Genomic DNA, 20109 nt, shown 5'->3' with positions numbered 1-20109 from the left:
TAACTGTAAATAGGGTTGAAAATGAGGAGACTGAATTAAGATAATGAAATTCGGACCAATGGGGATGAAAATAAGAGCCATCGCTGTAAGAATAAACGGCGTAATAAATATTTAAAAATAGTTTTTTTGTAAAGAAAAATTTTCAGATCAAGAATGACGCAATTGTAGATAGGGTTGAAAATAGGGGCATTAAATTGAGATAATGAAATTCGAACCAATGGGGATGAAACTAAAAGCCATCATTGTAAGAATAAACGCCATACCGATGCTACGGACGGTTACTCTTTATTTAATCACTATTTTAAATATTTAAAAATTTTTAGATGAAGAATGACGCAACTGTAAAAGGGTTGAAATGGGGGATTTAATTAAGATAATCAAATTCGAACTATTAGGGATAAAATTAATAGCCATCATTGTAACAATATACGCCATACCATGGTCCTGGATGATTACTACGCGTTTAATCCCTATTTTAAATATTTAAAAATAGTTTTTTGCTCTCCTGAGAAATTTGGCTTTTTGCAGTTACGTCATTCTTATCCCGGACCGACGATATGTAGGTAGGTATTAAAAAATTTACCTGGTCCACACCATTTGGTTCCTGGATAAATAAAGCCACCTTGAAATGGCGACTCGATATCTTCCTTACAAACATTTGCTAGGTTCTCTACTGCGTCGTCGCTCATTTTTCTTACTCTTCTGGGATCGGAACTTAGCAATTTATCTCGTATTTTCCCCCTAGAATAAAAGCAAAATACTGATTCTAGAAATAAGCACAATAAATGGGGCAAATAATGAATGAATCCCAGTTGTTACTAATTCGATGGTTTTATCCAAACTAGTAGCTAAAGTTGAATTTAACAGATATTAATATAGAATAAGATGAAAGGATAGGAGTTGGAGTTACTGAGCTCAATTTCAGGCTGTCCAAATCACTTAGAAACGCTCCAACTACATATATTTCAGGCAGAAATACATGCTATAGACATCAGTGCCCAAGAATGTCTCAACCGAGACACTCGTAGGACAAAAGTCTTTATTTTATCAGACAGCTAAGGCTCTAAAGTCATTTACTTGTAAGTCAAAGTTGGTTTGTGACTGTAAACAATCCCTCAAGAAGCTGGCTGAACGCAACCAAGAACTTTGATGAGGACGCCAGATCACACGAGAATTGTAGGAAGTGAGGAAGCTGACAGCCTCGCAAAAGAAGGGGCTAGTACCCCATTTCAGGATCCAGAACTCTTCCGTGGATTATCGAAAAGCCACATCAGAGAGGAACTCCGGACATGACAACTCAATCAACTAAAAACGATACGAAAGTATACTTGGGCAAGATTTGATTAAACTATATGCTCGAAATCTGCTTTTTATTCCTATAAATTCAATCAACTACGACTAAATTGGTTTAACACACCAGAACAAAGGTACGCAAAAGCTCAAAAAATGTCATTCACCGCAACAAAACGCCTCCTCGAAATGAGTAAAAAAGATATAAAAATCGTCACTGGCCTTCTCACCGGTCAGCATCTAAACATTCCGTATATGTATTTGGAACCTAGGAGTTTTCTATTTGTTCGTTGCAGCACGCGGTCATATTTTAACATTTTAACCAATAGGCGGCGAGGTCCCAAACGCATATACGGAATGTTATTCGGTTCCAAATTCATATACGGAATGTTAAATATTCGTACACCGAAAAAGATAAGTTTTTATTAGAGTCTGTTAAAAGGAGATTAATTTTAAAATACTTGTTACTGTATTATTAAATAAAAATAAAACAATTATAGTATTTGGAATGTTATTTGGTGCGAAATTCATAAATACGGTATGTTAAATATTCGTAGAACAAAAAGACGATTTTTATTAAAGCCAATTAAAATGAGACTGGTTTTTAATAGTATATTATGCAACGAGCATTTAATGATGGTCATTATGAAGCGAGTATAAGCGATACGAAACGAGCCGCCTAGCGGCGAATTTCGTATAGAGTACGAGATTCATAATGATAATTAAATGCAAGTTGTTTACACGATTTTTTTTATAATCATTCACAAAAAAATATATTCAAATTTATTAATTTTGTAACGCAAACAAATTAAGTAGTTTGTCAGTCTCACAGTTTGTTTACATATTGAGAACTGTCAAAGAGTATGTATTTGATTCGCCATTGGTTACTGCGCGTGTGCCACCTTTATCGCAAATGTCATATCGCGATTCTATTGGTTAAAAATCTGTATCCTAATGAAAATATGTTTCATAATGAAGTTCATTATGATACAGGTAGTGACATCATAATTTATATATTATAGTATGAGAATAGAAAAATTATTGTTAATGTATTATTAAAGATCCACAAGGAAAAAGGTTTTCCTGTAGTTGGCTGTATACCATATAGTACAGAAAAACGAATAAAGTCCTTTATAAAAAGTCTATATTTAAAATCCCTAAAAAGGGCTACATCACAGAACTAGTTTTAGATTGATTGACCAATCATCATCAGTGCTTTCCTAAAATGAATATAACCTGATAAAATGATGCAAAGGCTTTAAAATTTTGACTACGTTTAAAAAAATTTGTAGGTTATACTCACGTGACCTTACCATGCTAACCACCAAAATATAATATTACAAATTTTATTTACATATATTACATAATTACAAATATGTTGGTGGTTAGCATGTAAGATCACGTGAGTATAACGTACAACTTTTTTTAACCGTAGTCAAAATTTTAAAACCACCACTTTATAAGGTTATATTCATTTTACGAAAGCACTGATGATGATTGGTCAACCAATCGAAAACTAGTTCTGTGATGTAGCCCTTTTTAGGGATTTTAAATATAGACTTCTTATAAAGGACTTTATTCGTTATTTTTGTATTATATCGATGGTATAGTGCACAAATGTGGTAAGTACAACCTTTTTAGAAAATTGATAAGTACACATAGTACATTATTTTGACCCAAAGTTTATTGTGCACAAATGTGGTAAGCAAATAATGAAACGTGTAAGAAATACAAGTTGACATAATGTGGTAACTGCTAAATATAAGAAAAATGAAATAAGCCAAATGTTGTATGTGCCCTTACCACAAATGGTTTCTCTTCACTGTTCTAATATTATGATACTTCTGATGATGAATAAATATTTGTATTCATTCTTTTTGCGAATTAAACAATTTTTTCCTTGATATTTGTTACTTAATTTCATTTAGAAGCTTGTAGTATATACCTGTCAAATGGGGTATGTACAATATAAGAAAAGTACATAGTGGTACAAAGTGGTAAGTACATACCTATAACTTTCAAATGGCTGTACTGTAAAATGTTTAGTTTTTGCACTTACCACAATTATGCCATCGATATGGTATACAGCCAACAGCCAACTACAGGAAAACCTTTTTCCTTGTGGATCTTTAATAATACATTAACAATAATTTTTCTATTCTCATACTATAATATTTAGGGTGAGGCAGATAACTGGCCTATTAGAAATATCTCGAGAACTAAAGGCAACAGAATCATGAAAATTGGAATAAAGGGGTTTTGATGGATGATCTATTAAATGAAAATATTTTCATCTCTTTGCAACTTCCGGTTATACCGGAAGTTGCTTATAACTTGGTTTTTTTAAATGGGACACCCTGTATATTTTTATATTTTTGGATTCTCCTCAATATCTTCTTTCTTAAAATATGAGATTTTGTAATATTATACAGGGTATTTTAAAAGATATTTACGTTTTTTTATTAATTTCGTAGCAACATTCACACCCTGTAGAATTGTAATAGTTTGACATTAAAAGCTCTGCTTACGTTCAAGTGATTTTTAATATAGTCTATTATTGTTAAGAATCATTAGTATAGCTAATTTCGAAATTTTAGTATACAGGGTTGGTCGAAACTCGGAATGAATATTTTCTGAGTTTTCTTAAATAGAACACCCTGTATTTTAGTATTGTAATGAAATGATATTTCATAGTAATTTTCTATTTTAAAAGTATTCCTTATACCTAACTGCTTTAATTTGTGAGTTATTGGTGATTTAAGCTAAACATTAATTGCAACAAAAAATACGTAAAATTTTATTAAGTCGGCCGTGAAAATATTCAATCACAAATTTTTTTTTCAGAAATAAATACATATTAATCAAAAAGATCCTTAAAATTACTAATAATGGTTTAGCTATCAAAATACCTACGTAGTTAAGATTGTTGGTGCGACTAACAATTAAGCACAAATTAAAGCAGTTAGGTATAGGAAATGCTTAAGAAATAAAAAAGTACCATAAAATATCATTTCATTACAATACTAAAATACAGGGTGTTCCATTTAGGAAAACTCAGAAAATACTCATTCCGAGTTTCGAACAACCCTGTATACTAAAATGAAAAATTTAGCTATACTAATGATTCTTAACAATAGTAGACTATAATAAAAATCATTTGAACGTAAGTAGAGTTTTGGTTGTCAAACTACTACAATTCTACAGGGTGTGAATATTGCTACGAAATTAATAAAAAAACGTAATTATCTTTTAAAATACCCTGTATAACATTACAAATCCTCATATTTTAAGAAAGAAGACACCGAAGAGAATCCAAAAATGTCAAAATATACAGGGTGTCCCATTTAAAAAAACGAAGTTATAAGCAACTTCCGGTATAACCGGAAGTTGCAAAGAGATGAAAATATTTTTATTTAATAGATCATCCTTCAAAACCCCTGTATTCCAATTTTCATGATTCTGTTAACTTTAGTTCTCGAGATATTTCTAATAGGCCAGTTATCTGCCTCACCCTGTATATGATGTCACTACCTGTATCATAATGAACTTCATTATGAAACATATTTTCATTAGGATACAGAATTTTAACCAATAGAATCGCGATATGCCATTTACGATAAAGGTGGCACACGCGCAGTAACCAATGGCGAATCAAATACATACTCTTTGACAGTTCTCAATATGTAAACAAACTGTCAGACTGACAAACTACTTAATTTTTTTGCGTTACAAACTTAATAAATTTGAATATATTTTTTTGTGAATGATTATGGAAAAAATCGTGTAAACAACTTGCATTTAATTATCATTATGAATCTCGTATTCTATACGAAACTCGCCGCTAGGCAGTTCGTTTCATATCCCTTATACTCGCTTCATAATGACCATCATTAAATGCTCGTTGCATAATATAGTATTAAAAACCAGTCTCATTTTAATTGGCTTTAATAAAAATCGTCTTTTTAAAATAACATTCCAAATACTATAATTGTTTTATTTTTATTTAATAATACAGTAACAAGTATTTTAAAATTAATCTCCTTTTAACAGACTCTAATAAAAACTTATCTTTTTCGGTGGACGAATATTTAACATTCCGTATATGAATTTGGAACCGAATAACATTCCGTATATGCGTTTGGGACCTCGCCGACTATTGGTTAAAATATGACCGCGTGCTGCAACGAACCAATAGAAAACTCCTAGGTTCCAAATACATATACGGAATGTTTAGATGCCACCGGTCACTGCCCTCTAGACCTCTAAGATATCATCTCAAAAAAATGGGCAAATCAGATAGTGAGAACTGTGGTTTCTGTGATAACGAGAAAGAAATGGCAGAATATACCATACAATTGCGTAGCACTGTTCTGCAAACGACTAAAATTCCTAGAAGAGGTCAGTCTAACGCCCTCTGACATGGGAAAAAAGTCACCTAGGAAGCTCATCAACTTCATCACAAGTATTGGCATCCTAGAGTTTAACTAGATTAACGTATGAACAAAAGATCTCTATAGGTCGAAGTGCAGTGAAGCTTCATGTGCTTAACGACCTCACATAATATAATTTTTCTACAACCGTGTTAAAAATGCAATTTTTAGCACTCCATACGAGCGTTAAAAATGCTACTTTAAGGCACTAGTGCTTTAAAAAATTTTAAGTATTGACCGTATATGCAATTTTGATGTAATGTCAAAAAAATATAAAATTGGAATGTCAGTCAAGTTCAAGTAAAAGAATTTGTAGATATTGTCCTGTAATTACGTTTGTAGAAAAATATTGTATGATATGCGTGTTAAAAAGTACATTTTTAAGGCACTCATGTGAATTGCAGAACTCGCTATCGCTCATTCTGCAAACTTTCACATGCGTGCCTTAAACGTGTACTTTTAACACTTATATCATAAATAACTATTAATCTAGTAGACAAGTATATTGGGATCATAAGAATATTAAGGATAGAGGAAGGAGAAAACGATATTAAGCTCTTCTACTTCTTCTTCTTTTTGAATAGACATGACTCTGTCTGTTTTTTCAATGTGCCTCTAGTAAGTTGTCGTTCCATCGTTTTCGTGGTCTTCCCACTGATTGTCTTCCTATTGGGGAACCGTCTCTCGCTGTCCTGACTACCCTATTTGTTGTTATATTAAGCTGATTTAGATTAATTCAAGATCAAGAAAAATAGACAAACGAACCATTAGTCTATTTAGAAACAAATTATAACTTACCTGTCAATTTGAACAACACAGTATGGCATTTTGGTGCTGAGTTCTATCATTTTTGACATTCCATAATCTGATATAAAAACTGTACTTGATGAAGTTACATGAATAAGCAGAAACAATTGGATGATTCGAAACAGTTCATTATGCTGAAAAAATAAAAATAAATGCAAAAGTATCATTTAAACAACATTCAATGAAAAAGGATCAGTTGTGTTCAATTTTCTCTGCAATTTTACAATTCATTGATCTGTTTTTTTATATTATTATATTTATATCATATTATATATTTTATATTGTTTTCACCCAATTTTGAAAAAATGTGAAAACTTTGAATTATCCACGTCCGTCTGTCCGTCCGTCCGTCTGTCTGTGAACACAACTCCTCCGTCATTATACAAAGTAGAATGACAAATGAGGTGTCAAATGAAAGCTTATAATCCAAGGATGGTACTAAAGGTGAGACATTTGACCTAGGCTGTCTGTCCGTCTGTCCGTCCGACCGCGAATATAACTCCTCCGTCATTATACCAGGTAGAATGACAAATGAGATGTCAAATGAAAGCTTATAATCCAAGGATGGTACTAAAAATGATACATTTGACCTAGGCTGTCTGTCGGTCTGTCCGTCCGATCGCGAATATATCTCATCCTTCATTATAGGTACCAGGTAGAATAACAAATGAGGTGTCAAATGAAAGCTTATAATCCAAGGATGGTACTAAAGGTGATTAATTTGACATAGGCTGTGTATCCGTCCGACCGCGAATATAACTCCTCCGTCATTATACCAGGTAGAATGACAACTGAGGTGTCAAATGAAAGCTTATAATCCAAGGATGGTACTAAAAGTGAGACATTTGACCTAGGCTGTCTGTCCGTCTGTCCGTCCGACCGCGAATATAACTCCTCCGTCATTATACCAGGTAGAATGACAACTGAGGTGTCAAATGAAAGTTTATAATCCAAGGATGGTACTTAAGGTGAGAAATTTGACCTAGGACTTCCAATTTTAGAAATGCGATTAGAAGTACTGCTTTAAAGTGACTCTAAATAGTAGAAGCGATATATTATTCGACGCGCCTTGGCAAGACGAGAACAAATATATACTTCCGGTTTCATGACTGTCTGTCCGTCCGCGAATACAACTCCTCCGTTATTAATACAGATAGAATGACAAAATGAGGTGTCGAATGAAAGCTTATAACACAAGGATGATACTAAAGATCAGAAATTTGACATCGGACTTCCGGTTTTAGAGTTGCAACAATGACTCAAAATTAGTAAAATCGTATCAATCGACGCAAAGTTACACGAAGAGTTCAAATATCGACTTCCAGTTCTACTTTCGATTACTTTTGGTGAAAACCAAGGACTTACGAAGTCCAATAACTTGTTATAAATATTATTGTATATTATATTAATTATAATATTATACCTACTTATAATTTCTGTGCATGCCTAGCTACTTTTACTAAAATTGATTTTAGTTCAAAATAATGCCGTGTTATAATTTAAGCCGTGTCAGAAACTATTATCTAATATAGAAGTAGGAGTTTGACAAGGTGTCAGCAGTCTGTCTACTACAATTTTTAATATAGCACTGGACTGGCGATTAATAAAACTGAAATCAAATAGATGATCACACAAAGCTATCTACAAAAGAATACGCTGACGATATGGTAATAGCCTCTATTACTAGGTCAACAGACAAAAAAGCCTAGAATACGCAAGTGGATAAATTTAAGTATCTCGGAGTAAAACTCAAACGACAGGAGCGTAGAGATAACTGAAAGAGTAAAAGCGGGCAATAGAGCATATTGGAAATACCAAAAACTACTAAAAGACAGACATATCAGTAAAAGTACCAAAATGAAAATATATAAAACATCAATCAGACCTGTCGTAGCTTACTCAGAAGAAAAAATGAGCCTACATAACAAAGACGAAGCTAAGAATAATAGAAGATCGTCAGAAGAATTCTTGGACCAAAAAAATATAAGACGGAGAGTTTACAAAAACGTTAGACGATAATTTAATAAGATAAATATGTAACCAGATACATAGAATGGATATAATCAGGCATATAAGGGACCAAAGGTGGAAATGGCTCGGGCTTGTACTAAGACGAGAAGAAGAAAAATTAATATAGAAAATATTAAAGTGGAAACCTACAAATACAAAACCTAGAAGGAGACCAAACTTCAGATTAAGAGAAAAAAATAAAAAATAGAAAGTAATAATAATGAAGTTAAATTTAATAAAAAATTTTCTTCTTGGTAAAAGGTATATTAGTTATTAGTTTAACTAATATATCTTTTACCAAGAAGAAAATTTTTTATTAAATTTCACTTATAATTAATGGTATACAGCCAACTACAGGAAGTTCTTCCTTGTGGATTAATAATAATAGTATGATAAAATTGATCCAAATAATGGCATAACCCAGACATCCAAAGTGAAAGTTATCCTTCAAAACCAAATTGTTTTATATGGTCTACATAATGTTCAGAAAAAAGTCACACCATTTTGAGCGTCGGGTTTGGGGGGGGGGGGGGCATTTTAATTTTTAGTACATTTCGATATAAATAAATAAATTTGTTTATTGCAAAATAAAAACACATACTCTGTCCTTTGAAATTACACTTTTTTTAGCAAAATCTTTCTTTGTTCATATATTTTAACTTAGAAAATAAAAGTTTATTATTTTTAAACATATTCAATTGTTTAAACCATATTTCACAAACAATAATCAAATTAGTTTGATTTTTGTGGAATTAAAATATTAAAATGCAACAAAATATAGAGTAAAAAAATAATATATTATTAGATCAAGGTTGGAAGAAATTTTGGAAGAAAACACCGCTGTCATGCGCTTAATGTTTATTTAAAAAAAAATCCTGACGCCGTGGTAGTTAACCGATTTTAATTTTTCAAATTGCAAATGAAAGGTACAGTATTCTTCTATATGGAAAAAAATGTCAACTTGCCATCTGCTTTATTTTCAGTCCGGCAACATTTTGAAAAAATAAATTTTTTTTTGCGAAAGCTGGATTGCAAAATTTATTTTGCAAATTTTATTAAACCGATCTTAATGGAATTTACAGTGTTGTTTTATTACATCATAAAGTTTCTGGGTAAAATATGAAGGTCCTAAGTGTAGCATAAATGATTGATAAACACAAAATGCGAATATTTGTTTTTTTATGTTTTTTTTTCGCAATTTTTGCTATTTTGCAACGAAGGGTGACAATTTTTAAAATTTTTAACCAATCCTATGTTATAGGAAATTTAATGACCCAACTTTTACGTTAATGCAACTTTTCTCAGAAGTGAATACTTTTAAAGTTATAATCAAAAAACGAAGAAAAAATCGAATTTTTCTTTCATTTTTTGACATTTTGATTATTTAAACAATGTTCCGGACCTTTTTGAGTGGGAGGATAACTCAGTTATTAATATATGAGTTAATTCCAAGCAATTTCTGCAAAAAAATATAAGTCACCTCTCAACGTCCATCTCAAAACAGATGCGCTCTGGACTAATATATTGGCCTGCATATCAGATTTAGAAATAAAAATTTAACATATTTCAGAACCTACAACATATCCTGGGAAAAAATTATAATATTTTAAGTTTAAAAAAGTACCTAACTGAATGTAACTTATTATAATATATTGTATATAACTTATTATAATAACCTACAAGATTGATGCGGTATATAAAATAAAAAGATATCTTTACTATTTACGAAATGGTACCATAAGTTTTATAAAAATTTAAGGTAAACACTTACCCTCATTTCTTTTCTTATATTGGATGGTATGTTCGTATACTGAAAAATAAGAAACAATTAATAAACTATTAGTACATATACCTTTAAAGTCAGTGTTGATTAAATAATAATCTCTGTTTGTAGGTAATCTATAACCATTAACCAGTAGGTATACCGAAAGGAAGTCGTGGTTTAGAAAATTTTTGTATTTACAGGTAGTGGTAAGCATATAAAATTTCCAAAGTGGTGAGTATAAAAATTAGACTTACAGAGTGTTCCATATCTATTAGCCATGCGGAAAATGGACAAAATTAGCTATATTTACAGAATAGACCAGAGACGATGCCTATAAAAATGGCAAAAAGAAAAAAAAAATAGTAACAGGGTGGAACTTATTGGAGAAGGAAGAAAATATGTATGTATGTATGTATCGGTTTTAGAACGTCTTTCGACGTTGTCCGATGCCTAACTTCCACGTCCTTTTATCATCCCATTGGCCATGGCCATCTCTAAGATCCCTTGTACTCATTGCTGTGGTTACCCCTTCTCCTTCCATGTCTTTTTGGGTCTTCCTCGTTTTTTGCAGTTTGGTGGTACCCACTGCCTAATCTTTTTGGGCAATCTTGTGTCTTCCATTCTTTGAACATGACCATACCAAATCAACTGTTTCCTCTCAATGTCTGTTGTTAAGTAAACATCTATTCCAATTCGTCGTTTTACTTCCTCATTTCGAACTCTTTCCCTACGGGATATACCTAATGATCTTCTAAACACATCCATTTCTACAGCTTCTAATTTTTTCCTGTTGTTCTCGGTTATTCTCCAAGTTTCTGCTCCGTAAAGTAGGCTGCTTTTAACCTTCGTAAGGCGGTGCGGGGTGCAGCTGCACCCCAGACCTCGTTTTTCTCACCTATCTTTTTTAATATTTTTTTTTATTTTTGTCCATTTTTTTATTCGCATTAAATTCAATTCTAAACGCACTCCACCCATTACAGCATTTAAAACTCTTTGCGTTTAATGCCCGGTTGCACCAACAGATCTTAAGCTTAACCCATTAACGCCCAAGTTTTTTTTTATTTAAAAATCTTTACTTTTAGGGTTAATTTGATAAAAATGTTAATAATTTAATCCAAAAAAAAAAACAAGTTTTTCAGTTTCCTGTCTTTTTTTAAAAAAATTATATGGTGTCACCATATGGTAACGCTGGGCGCTTAAGGAATTTTTAGGATCGTTGAAACCAAATTTTTTAATTTTTTTTTAAATATTTATTTGAGAATATTTTCATCATCTGGTGTGGTATCCTATAAAACAATTAACACACAAACCAACGTTGCATTTTTTACACATTTTTCATCCAGATGTTGTACCGGGTGTCCCAATAAGAATGGCTCTCGGCCATATCTCAGGAACCGTTTACAGTAGAGCTTTGAAATAAAAAATTTTATAACAAAAGTTGCCTCAGGAGAAGCCTGGAAATTATTTTCATAATTGTGGGACCACCGCTAGAGGGCGTAATTGAATATCAAAAATTAAAAAATCTAAATTTTACAAAATTTTCCTAATGAAGGGGCACTGGAAATCCGATCGTCGTATTCTTCATAAAATTCTACGCATATTTTATTTGACAAGTTTAGGTCTACCTTTGGAAATAAGAGGTGGGGGTGAGTGGGAACCTTGTTATGAAAAACTGGCTGTGAGTCCGGTTCTGCTTAATCAAATTTTGCAAACTTGGTCTTGTTGAAGACAGATCTTTTTTGTCAATGTAAAAGTTATGATTTAGAACCAACTTACTGAGTAATATGCCAGCTAGAAGGCGTTATTTAATTTTTTTCAGAAATCTAGTGTTCCTTGGAAAATATTAAATATAAACATGCATTTTTAATACCATATTACAAAATTAGACAAAATTAGCAACAGAATAGCGAAAACCGCATGTTAATACCTTTTTTCTATCTCGAGATATCTTACAAAACGTGTAAATTTAAAAACATAACTGTTACTGTCACCGGTAAACGAAATAATTCATTAAAAGTAGTGTGCTATGGAAACAACAAAGAAACATTTTCCAGCTGTCAACGTATATTAGGTCTTTTCAACGCTTCTCATTTGTTTCGAGCCTCGTTCATATCTCGTATATTAATATTATACACGGATTATACGGCATATGACAGAGGCTCGAAACAAATGAGAAGCGTTGAAAAGCCCTATTACAAAGAAATAAAAACAACTATTTAGTGATGACATAAACGTTCAAATTTTTACCCATCATTTTCGTTGCAAACATTTACTCTTTCAAGAGTAGATTGAACAGCAGTCTCAATTTCTGCTCTCGATATGCTTTGAATGGCGTTTAGTATTCTCTGGATAATGTATTCTAGAGTAGTGTATGATGGGCAACAATTTGAATATTTAGGTCGTCACTAAGTAGTTCTTTTTGTTCTGTGTTATATTTAATTTTAATAGTATTGTTTCTCTTTATATTGTTGTTTTAATTAATTATATTTTTATACGTTGACATCTGGAAAATGTTATTTTGTTTTTTTCACAGCACACTACTTTTCATTAACTTAGTTTACCGGTGATAGTAACAGTTATGTATAAAATTTACACATTTCTCGAGATATCTTGAGATAGACAAAAGATATCGACATGCGGTTTTCGCTATTCTATTGCTAATTTAATCTAATTTTATAAAATATGATTAAAAATGCATACTTGTATTTAATATTTTCCAAAGAAAACTAGATTTCTGAAAAAAATTAAATAACGCCTCCCAGCTGGCTTATTACTTATTAGGATGGTTCAAAATTATCACGCTTACATTGAAGAAAAAGATCTGTCTTCAACAAGACCCAGTTTTCAAAATTTGATTTAGTAGAACCGGACTTACAGCCATTTTTTCATAACAAGGTTCCCACTCACCCCCACCTCTTATTTGCAAGGGTAGAGTTAAACTTGTTAAATCAAATATGCGCAGAATTTGATGAAGAATACAATAATAGGATTTCCAGTGCCCCTTCATTAGGAAAATTTTGTAAAATTTAGATTTTTTTATTTTTGATATCCAATTACGCCCTCTAGCGGTGGACCCACAATTATGAAAATAATTTCCAGGCATTTCCTGAGGCAACTTTTGTTATAAAATTTTTTATTTCAAAGCTCTACTATAAACCGTTCCTGAGATATGGCCATTCTTATTGGGACACCCGGTACATCTGTCTCCAGCATATCGCCTTATACTGCTTGATGTAACAAATGGTCGAAGCGATCAAAACGAAGATCTAGCAAGTTCCGTCTATGTAGACTAGGTCTTCCTGTATATAAGGGACGACTTCCATATCTTGCGAGAAGAACTTGGGCCAATTCTCTTCTAAACGATAGCAAGGATATAATTTTTTTATATAAATGCCATGAATTATGGACTACAACACCCAACAACCATGTTACAATTTGCCAGTACCATTTTTTACTGCAAATTGCTACTCGGTAGGTTGAAACACCTTGATCCATCCAGACGGTACCCACCATATTTTGTTGTATTCAGCAATATAGTAAGGCCGACTTACTTGAATGTGGCCTTTTTCTTCATGAGAAAATATTTTTACCGTGCCCAATGCTGAACCACCACAACTCGTAGATGATATTGTAACAACAGAGTTATCTTTCCATTGCACCAGTAACACTATCGCTTCTGCTAACAAAAATCCACGACTGAAAAAAAATAAGATTATGACTCCGTACGCGCCCACCGCAACCATATGGTAATGGCGTACTTTGACTATTCCTACTGAACTCGCTACATTTAATTGTTGATAAAATACAACAATTTATAATAAGTTGGGGTATAATAAACTTAGTTTTTTTTAATATGCAAATAAAGTTACTAGCAGACTATCAAAAATTGCTTAAGCAAAACGGACGTCCATCTATTTCTATAAATTTAAACCACACTGTCATATGATTATCCCTCGACGGTTGAGAAAAGGCTAAAATACGAATCCGTTACGTTTCATGGGTGCCTGAAGTGTTCCTAGAAAGGATAGTTCTCAAAATATGTGACTGACTAATTCCATGGGCATACCGCAGAATTTTTAAAAATCATGTGTTTTACGTTACCATATGGTAACGCTGGGCGCTAATGGGTTAAGACGAGAATAGCACAGAATTAATATAATTTAATTATAATATATTATAATAAAAATATCATAATATAATAATAGATATAATTGATAATAAGGCAAGAATCGAAAATTATGGTGCAACGTAAGTGACACTCAAGGAGGCCCTATCTATAAGTAGAGCTTAGCTAAGCTGGAGCTTAAGATCTGTTGGTGCAACCGGGCATAAGTGTTTTTTTTTAAATAACTGTAGGGTGCATATGATGAAAATTTCATATCCTGAACTGGACGTTTCTGATGTTACACCTGGAGCTAACAGAGCTACGGAACAAGGTCGGTGTTACTTATGTCACAGAAAAAGACAGAAAGTCCCGACATAACTGTATTGTGTGTAAAAACTTTGTGTTGCTCACTCTGTGAAAAATTTCATGTGTTTGTGATGCAATGATAATAATTTTTTTTAAGAAGAAATGAGTACTTTGTTTGTAAAATTATGTTTCATAGTTTAATAAGCAAGTAATATTTATCTTTCAAATCAATTTGCCTGACGTTCACATATGAAAAACAATGGATATATGGATGGGGTGCAAATGCACCCCGCACCGTCGTTTACGTAAGAGTCTAAGCACCGCCTTACGAGGGTTAATAAGTGTTTCATAGATAGTGTATTTTCGCTGCATTCCTAGTTCGGAGCTTCAAAGTATTCCTTTTAGGCAGCCAATTGTTCTTCTAGCTTGTGTTGCTCTTTTCTTTATTTCCTCATCGTCTTTTCCCGTTCTATCGAAGGTTACTCCCAGGTACGTGTATTCACTACAGGATGTGACTTCTTCATTATCCTCTAGTTCGATATTGGATAACTCAGTTCCTATGGATAGGTATTTAGTTTTTTCCACATTAATTTTCAACACCCTCCCTTTTCCCCACTGTTCATATTCCTCCATTAATTTTCTTGCCATATACTGTAGATCGTCTTTATCATTAGCTATGATGACTTGGTCATCAGCAAATTGTAAGGAATATAAACAAACCTCTCAGAGGTCTATACCCATACCGTGGCATTTACGTTTCCAGTGGTTTAGTGCTTTTGCAACATATATCTTGAACAAAGTTGGTGAAATACAGCAGCCCTGGCGCAGACCCTTGTTAACGATGAACTTTTTAGATAGTGTGTTGCCAATTTTTACTTGTGATGTAGAATTTTCATATATATTTTTAAGGCTTTGATTAGAGTGTAGCTGACGTTAGTTTCTCGTAGTGATTTCCACAATTTAGTCACAGGAACGCTGTCGTATGCTTTATGGAGGTCAACAAACATGAGATGGGTCTCTTGATTGGTTGCTGATTTTTTTTTCAATTAATTGTTTTAGGCAGAAGACATTATCTGTGCAAGTCCTTCCAGCGCGGAAACCAGCTTGTTCTTCTTCTTCTTGTTCCCTATACTCCATCTCAATGCGATTTCTAAGAATGCGCCCGTACACCCGGCATAGTGTACTAGTTACCGATATTCCTCTGTAATTTGAGCAATCCAACTTATTTCCTTTTTTACGAATGGAAGAAATATAAGCTACTTTCCATAAACTGGGTGGTGTGACACCGTTTATATATTTGTCTATACACCAAGTAAGTGCTTGAAAGAGTTTATCTTTGCCACATTTTATTAATTCGGCAGGAATATTTTCTGGCCCTGGAGCTCTACCATTTTTTAGTTCATTTACAGCTTTCTTCACCATATCAACTCCCACTACTATCTCTTTACCTTCAACGAATACTTCTGTTGGTGATTGTGTGGTTGGTATATTCGGCTCTACTTTCTGTTAGCAAACTCTCGTAGTATTCTTTCCATTTTTCTGTTGGTATTAACTGAATAGAAGCAGTATTTCTTTCTGTGTTCTTTACTTTGTTTAAAAATTTCCATGTCTCTGAACACTTCCTTCCGCCTATGTAAGTGTTGATTTCTTGGCATTTCCTATCCCACATTTCTTTTTTTGCTGCTGTTACTGCTCTTCTTGTTGTTCTTCGTAGGTCCAAATATTTGTCTTTGTCTACTTGATGTTTAGTACTTAGCCACCGTGCGTACGCTTTCTTTTTCTCCATTATTAGTTTTTGTATGTCTTCGGTCCACCATAGCTTTTTACTGCGGCGCGGCGTTCGGATTTTAGACCAAGTGCTTCTTTTGCAGCTGTTTGCATACTGTCTATTATATTTTTATACACTTCTTCCACGGATACCAGAAAATATAAATACCAAAAATTTCTTATTTTTCTTCTTTGGCAAGTTTGCATCCACTCCTGGACAAAGGCCTCCCCTTGAGTTCTCCATTCTTCTCTATTTTGTGCTATTTGGTGCCAGTTTCTCCCCATTTTTGCTTTGATATCGTCTAGCCATCGTTTTTGTGGTCTTCCTCTACTACGACTGTGCTCGCGTGGTGTCCAATGTACAATGTTTCTCGTCCACCTTTCGATGTTTTGTCGTGCCACGTGTTCTACCCAGTTCCATTTCATTTGCGCAATTCTTCGAATTACATCTTCCACCTTCGTCCTGCTTCGCATCCTCATTTCGTATAAGTTCCCTCAGAGAAACTCCTAACATAGCTCGTTCGATCGCCCTCGGTGTCGTTCTCAATCTATTGGCTGATACCTCTGTTAGTGTCATCGTCTTCATTCCATAGGTCATAACTGGTAGAATACAACTGTTGAATACCCTTTTCTTTAGATTTATTGGTATCTTTTTGTTTTTCAACACATCACTGAGTCTTGCTACTGCTGCCCAAGTCATTCGGATTCTTCTAGTTATTTCTGCCGTTTGATTATGTTTGCCTAGTTTGATCGGATGACCTAGGTATATATGTTACGGTAAGTGTGATTAATTGGAAATTATTAATAATTACCGGTTACTATTAATACAAACCGAATAGCTAGGTAATAGTATATTATTCAACGAGCATGTAATGATGGCTATTACTCACGATGATGAAGTTTACGACACGAGCCGTAGGCGAGTGTCGTAATTCATCAGAGTGAGTAATAGCCATTACATGCGAGTAGAATACTATACTTTTTCTACGACCTTTTTTTTTATTTTAATTAGTAAAAAATTTAATTATCAACTACTCGAGATTTAAATTATAATAATTTACAAAAATATCTAAATGCTATTTACCCCTAGTACGTGGCTGAATAATTGGTTGCCTACTATTACCAAATTCTAATTTATTGTAAAAATACAACTAGAAATAGTCAATATAAGTTCTATTAGTTTCCGAAAAATTATAAGCTTAAATTTGTACCTACTGTCAATTAATCTAATAAATAGGAAATGGCTGTTGTCGGTGGACGTATTTCATATATATAATTATAATGTATATTTACATTTATACTATATGTAATATAATAATATAACTATACATAATATGTTATAACATATTTAACACAATATAACTTGAAAAATAAACACAATATTAGTTATAAATTCCAATTAACATAAACAAAATGCGCTAATGTCAGTGTCACTAAAATAAATGATAAACGTCAAAATTTTTAGTAAACAAGATATAAACGTAAAAAATAAACTGACATTGTTAGAGTTAAAATTCCTTTAAAAATTTTTCGAAATTAATTATTGATATATATATATATATATATATATATATATATATATATATATATATATATATATATATATATATATATATATATATATATATATATATATATATATATATATAATCGGTTTAAAACGTCCTCCGACGTCTTCCGATGTCCAATCTCCATGCATCTCTATCTTCCCAAAGGTCTTCGTCTAAACCTCTCTCTCGGATCTCTCTGTCTATTCCTTCTCTCCAGCTCTTTCTGGGTCGGCCTCTTTTTCTCTTACCATGTGGTGACCAATCTAGAATCTGTTTTGGCAGACGGTGTTCTGGCATTCTCTGCACATGTCCATACCACTTTAGTTGTTGTACTCTTATATCTTCGACAATCGTATGTGTGACTCCCATAATCTCTCGTATACGTTCGTTATTAATTCTTTCGAGTTTTGATTTTCCTGCGGCACGTCTCCAGTAGTCCATCTCCGTGGCTTGTAGTGTTCTTTCAGTAGTTGTCTTTAACTGCCACACGTCACTTCCATACATTACTATGCTCTTTATAATAGTGTTGTATATTCGATGTTTATTTTTTTTGGATATATGTTGATCCCAAATAATACTATTTAGTTGAGATATGGCCCTTCTACCTTGAGTGTTTCGTTTTTTTATAGCCTGATCTGATTTGCCGTCGTCCGTGATTTCTACTCCTAAATAAGAATATTTATTGTTGTACTTAATGTGTTGTCCGTCGTTTAAAACTAGATTCTGTTCGTTGCCACCGATGTTCATGTACATTGTTTTCTCTATGTTAACTTCTAATCCCCATTTTTTGTACTCTTCGATTAATTTCCGAGTCATGTATTCCAGATCGTCATAATCGTTGGCAATCACAATTTGATCATCAGCAAAACATAAAGTGTACAGGTTGTTATTATTTAATTGTATACCCATGCCGCTGCACTTCCGCTTCCAAAGTTTTAATGCTTGTTCCAGATATATTTTGAAAAGTGTCGGCGATAGGCAGCATCCCTGCTTCAGTCCTTTGTCTACTACAAAACCTTTGGAAACATTCGTTCCTATTTTAACTTTGGCGTTGGCGTTATCATATAGTTTTTCCACTGCTGTTATGAGATTTGAGTTGATGTTCGTTTGTCTTAGAGTGTTCCATAACTTGTTTTGGGGGATGCTATCGTAGGCCTTTTTTAGATCAACAAACAAAAAGTGGACTTCTTGATCTACAGCAACCTTTTTTTCTATAAGTTGAGTGATACAAAAAAGGTGGTCTATGGTCGATCTACCAGCTCTAAAACCCGCCTGTTCTTCTGCCTCCATATCAGTGTATTCTCTTTCTATTCTATTTTTGATCATTTTCCCATAGATTTTACTAATGGTACTAGTAACTGCTATTCCACGGTAATTGTCGCAGTTTTGTTTGTTTCCTTTTTTATGTAAAGTTGAAATGGTAGAGGTTTTAAATTCAGCTGGAACCTCTACTTTGTTTATGCAGTTTTGAAAGAGTATTGTCAGGTGTTCATATAGTTTTTCAGTTCCATATTTTATTAGTTCTGAGGGTATATTGCCAGGTCCGGGTGCTTTTTTGTTTTTGAGTGAAGTACAGATATCCTTTACTTCCTTTTTCGTGATTCTTATAGGAGATGCTTCGACGCGTATGTTTTGGTTATTTTCTTTTATTTTGAATTCTCTTCGATCTTCTTGCAACAGTTTACTGAAGTACATGTCCCATGTTTCTAACGAAATTGGTGAGATTAAATCTTTTTTCTTGTCGTTGGTCCTAAGAGATTTATTAAGTTTCCAGCTTTCTGTACTTCTGGTTCCTCCTATATACGTATTTATTTTTTGACAGTTTTGATCCCAGGATTCATTTTTTTTCTGTCTTATCATTTGTCTTACCTTTGCTTGATGGTTTTTGTAATTAGACCAATTGGTATCTGTTTTTGCACTTAAATAGTGTTCATACTTTTGTTTCTTTTGTTTTATCGCTGTGTCTATTTCTTCATCCCACCAGTATGGAGTATTTTTGTTTTTCTTTTCGTAATATCCAAGGGCTTCTTTTGCTGCAGAGTGAATACTTTCTTTAATGTAATTGTAGTGGTCTTCGAT

At 33.0% G+C, this 20109-nt stretch overlaps 1 protein-coding gene across 2 annotated transcripts in view; it reads right to left on the bottom strand.

The window, feature by feature from the left end:
- Window positions 1–20109, bottom strand: part of LOC114330014 (group 3 secretory phospholipase A2) — a 66076-nt gene that overhangs the window by 23575 nt on the left and 22392 nt on the right. For both annotated transcript variants that reach the window (XM_028279308.2, XM_028279306.2), the window contains exons 2-4: window positions 10309–10347; window positions 6519–6661; window positions 584–741 (exon numbers count right to left, since the gene is read on the bottom strand). In XM_028279308.2, coding sequence (XP_028135109.1) covers window positions 584–741; window positions 6519–6661; window positions 10309–10314 — 307 coding nt within the window. In that variant the 5' untranslated portion in view covers window positions 10315–10347. The remainder of the gene's footprint in view (window positions 1–583; window positions 742–6518; window positions 6662–10308; window positions 10348–20109) is intronic.

This window comes from Diabrotica virgifera, chromosome 2, assembly GCF_917563875.1.
Source record: "Diabrotica virgifera virgifera chromosome 2, PGI_DIABVI_V3a".
Taxonomy (NCBI): domain Eukaryota; kingdom Metazoa; phylum Arthropoda; class Insecta; order Coleoptera; family Chrysomelidae; genus Diabrotica; species Diabrotica virgifera.
Note: the sequence above shows the minus strand (reverse complement) of the source record. Positions and strands in the feature narration are given on the sequence as shown.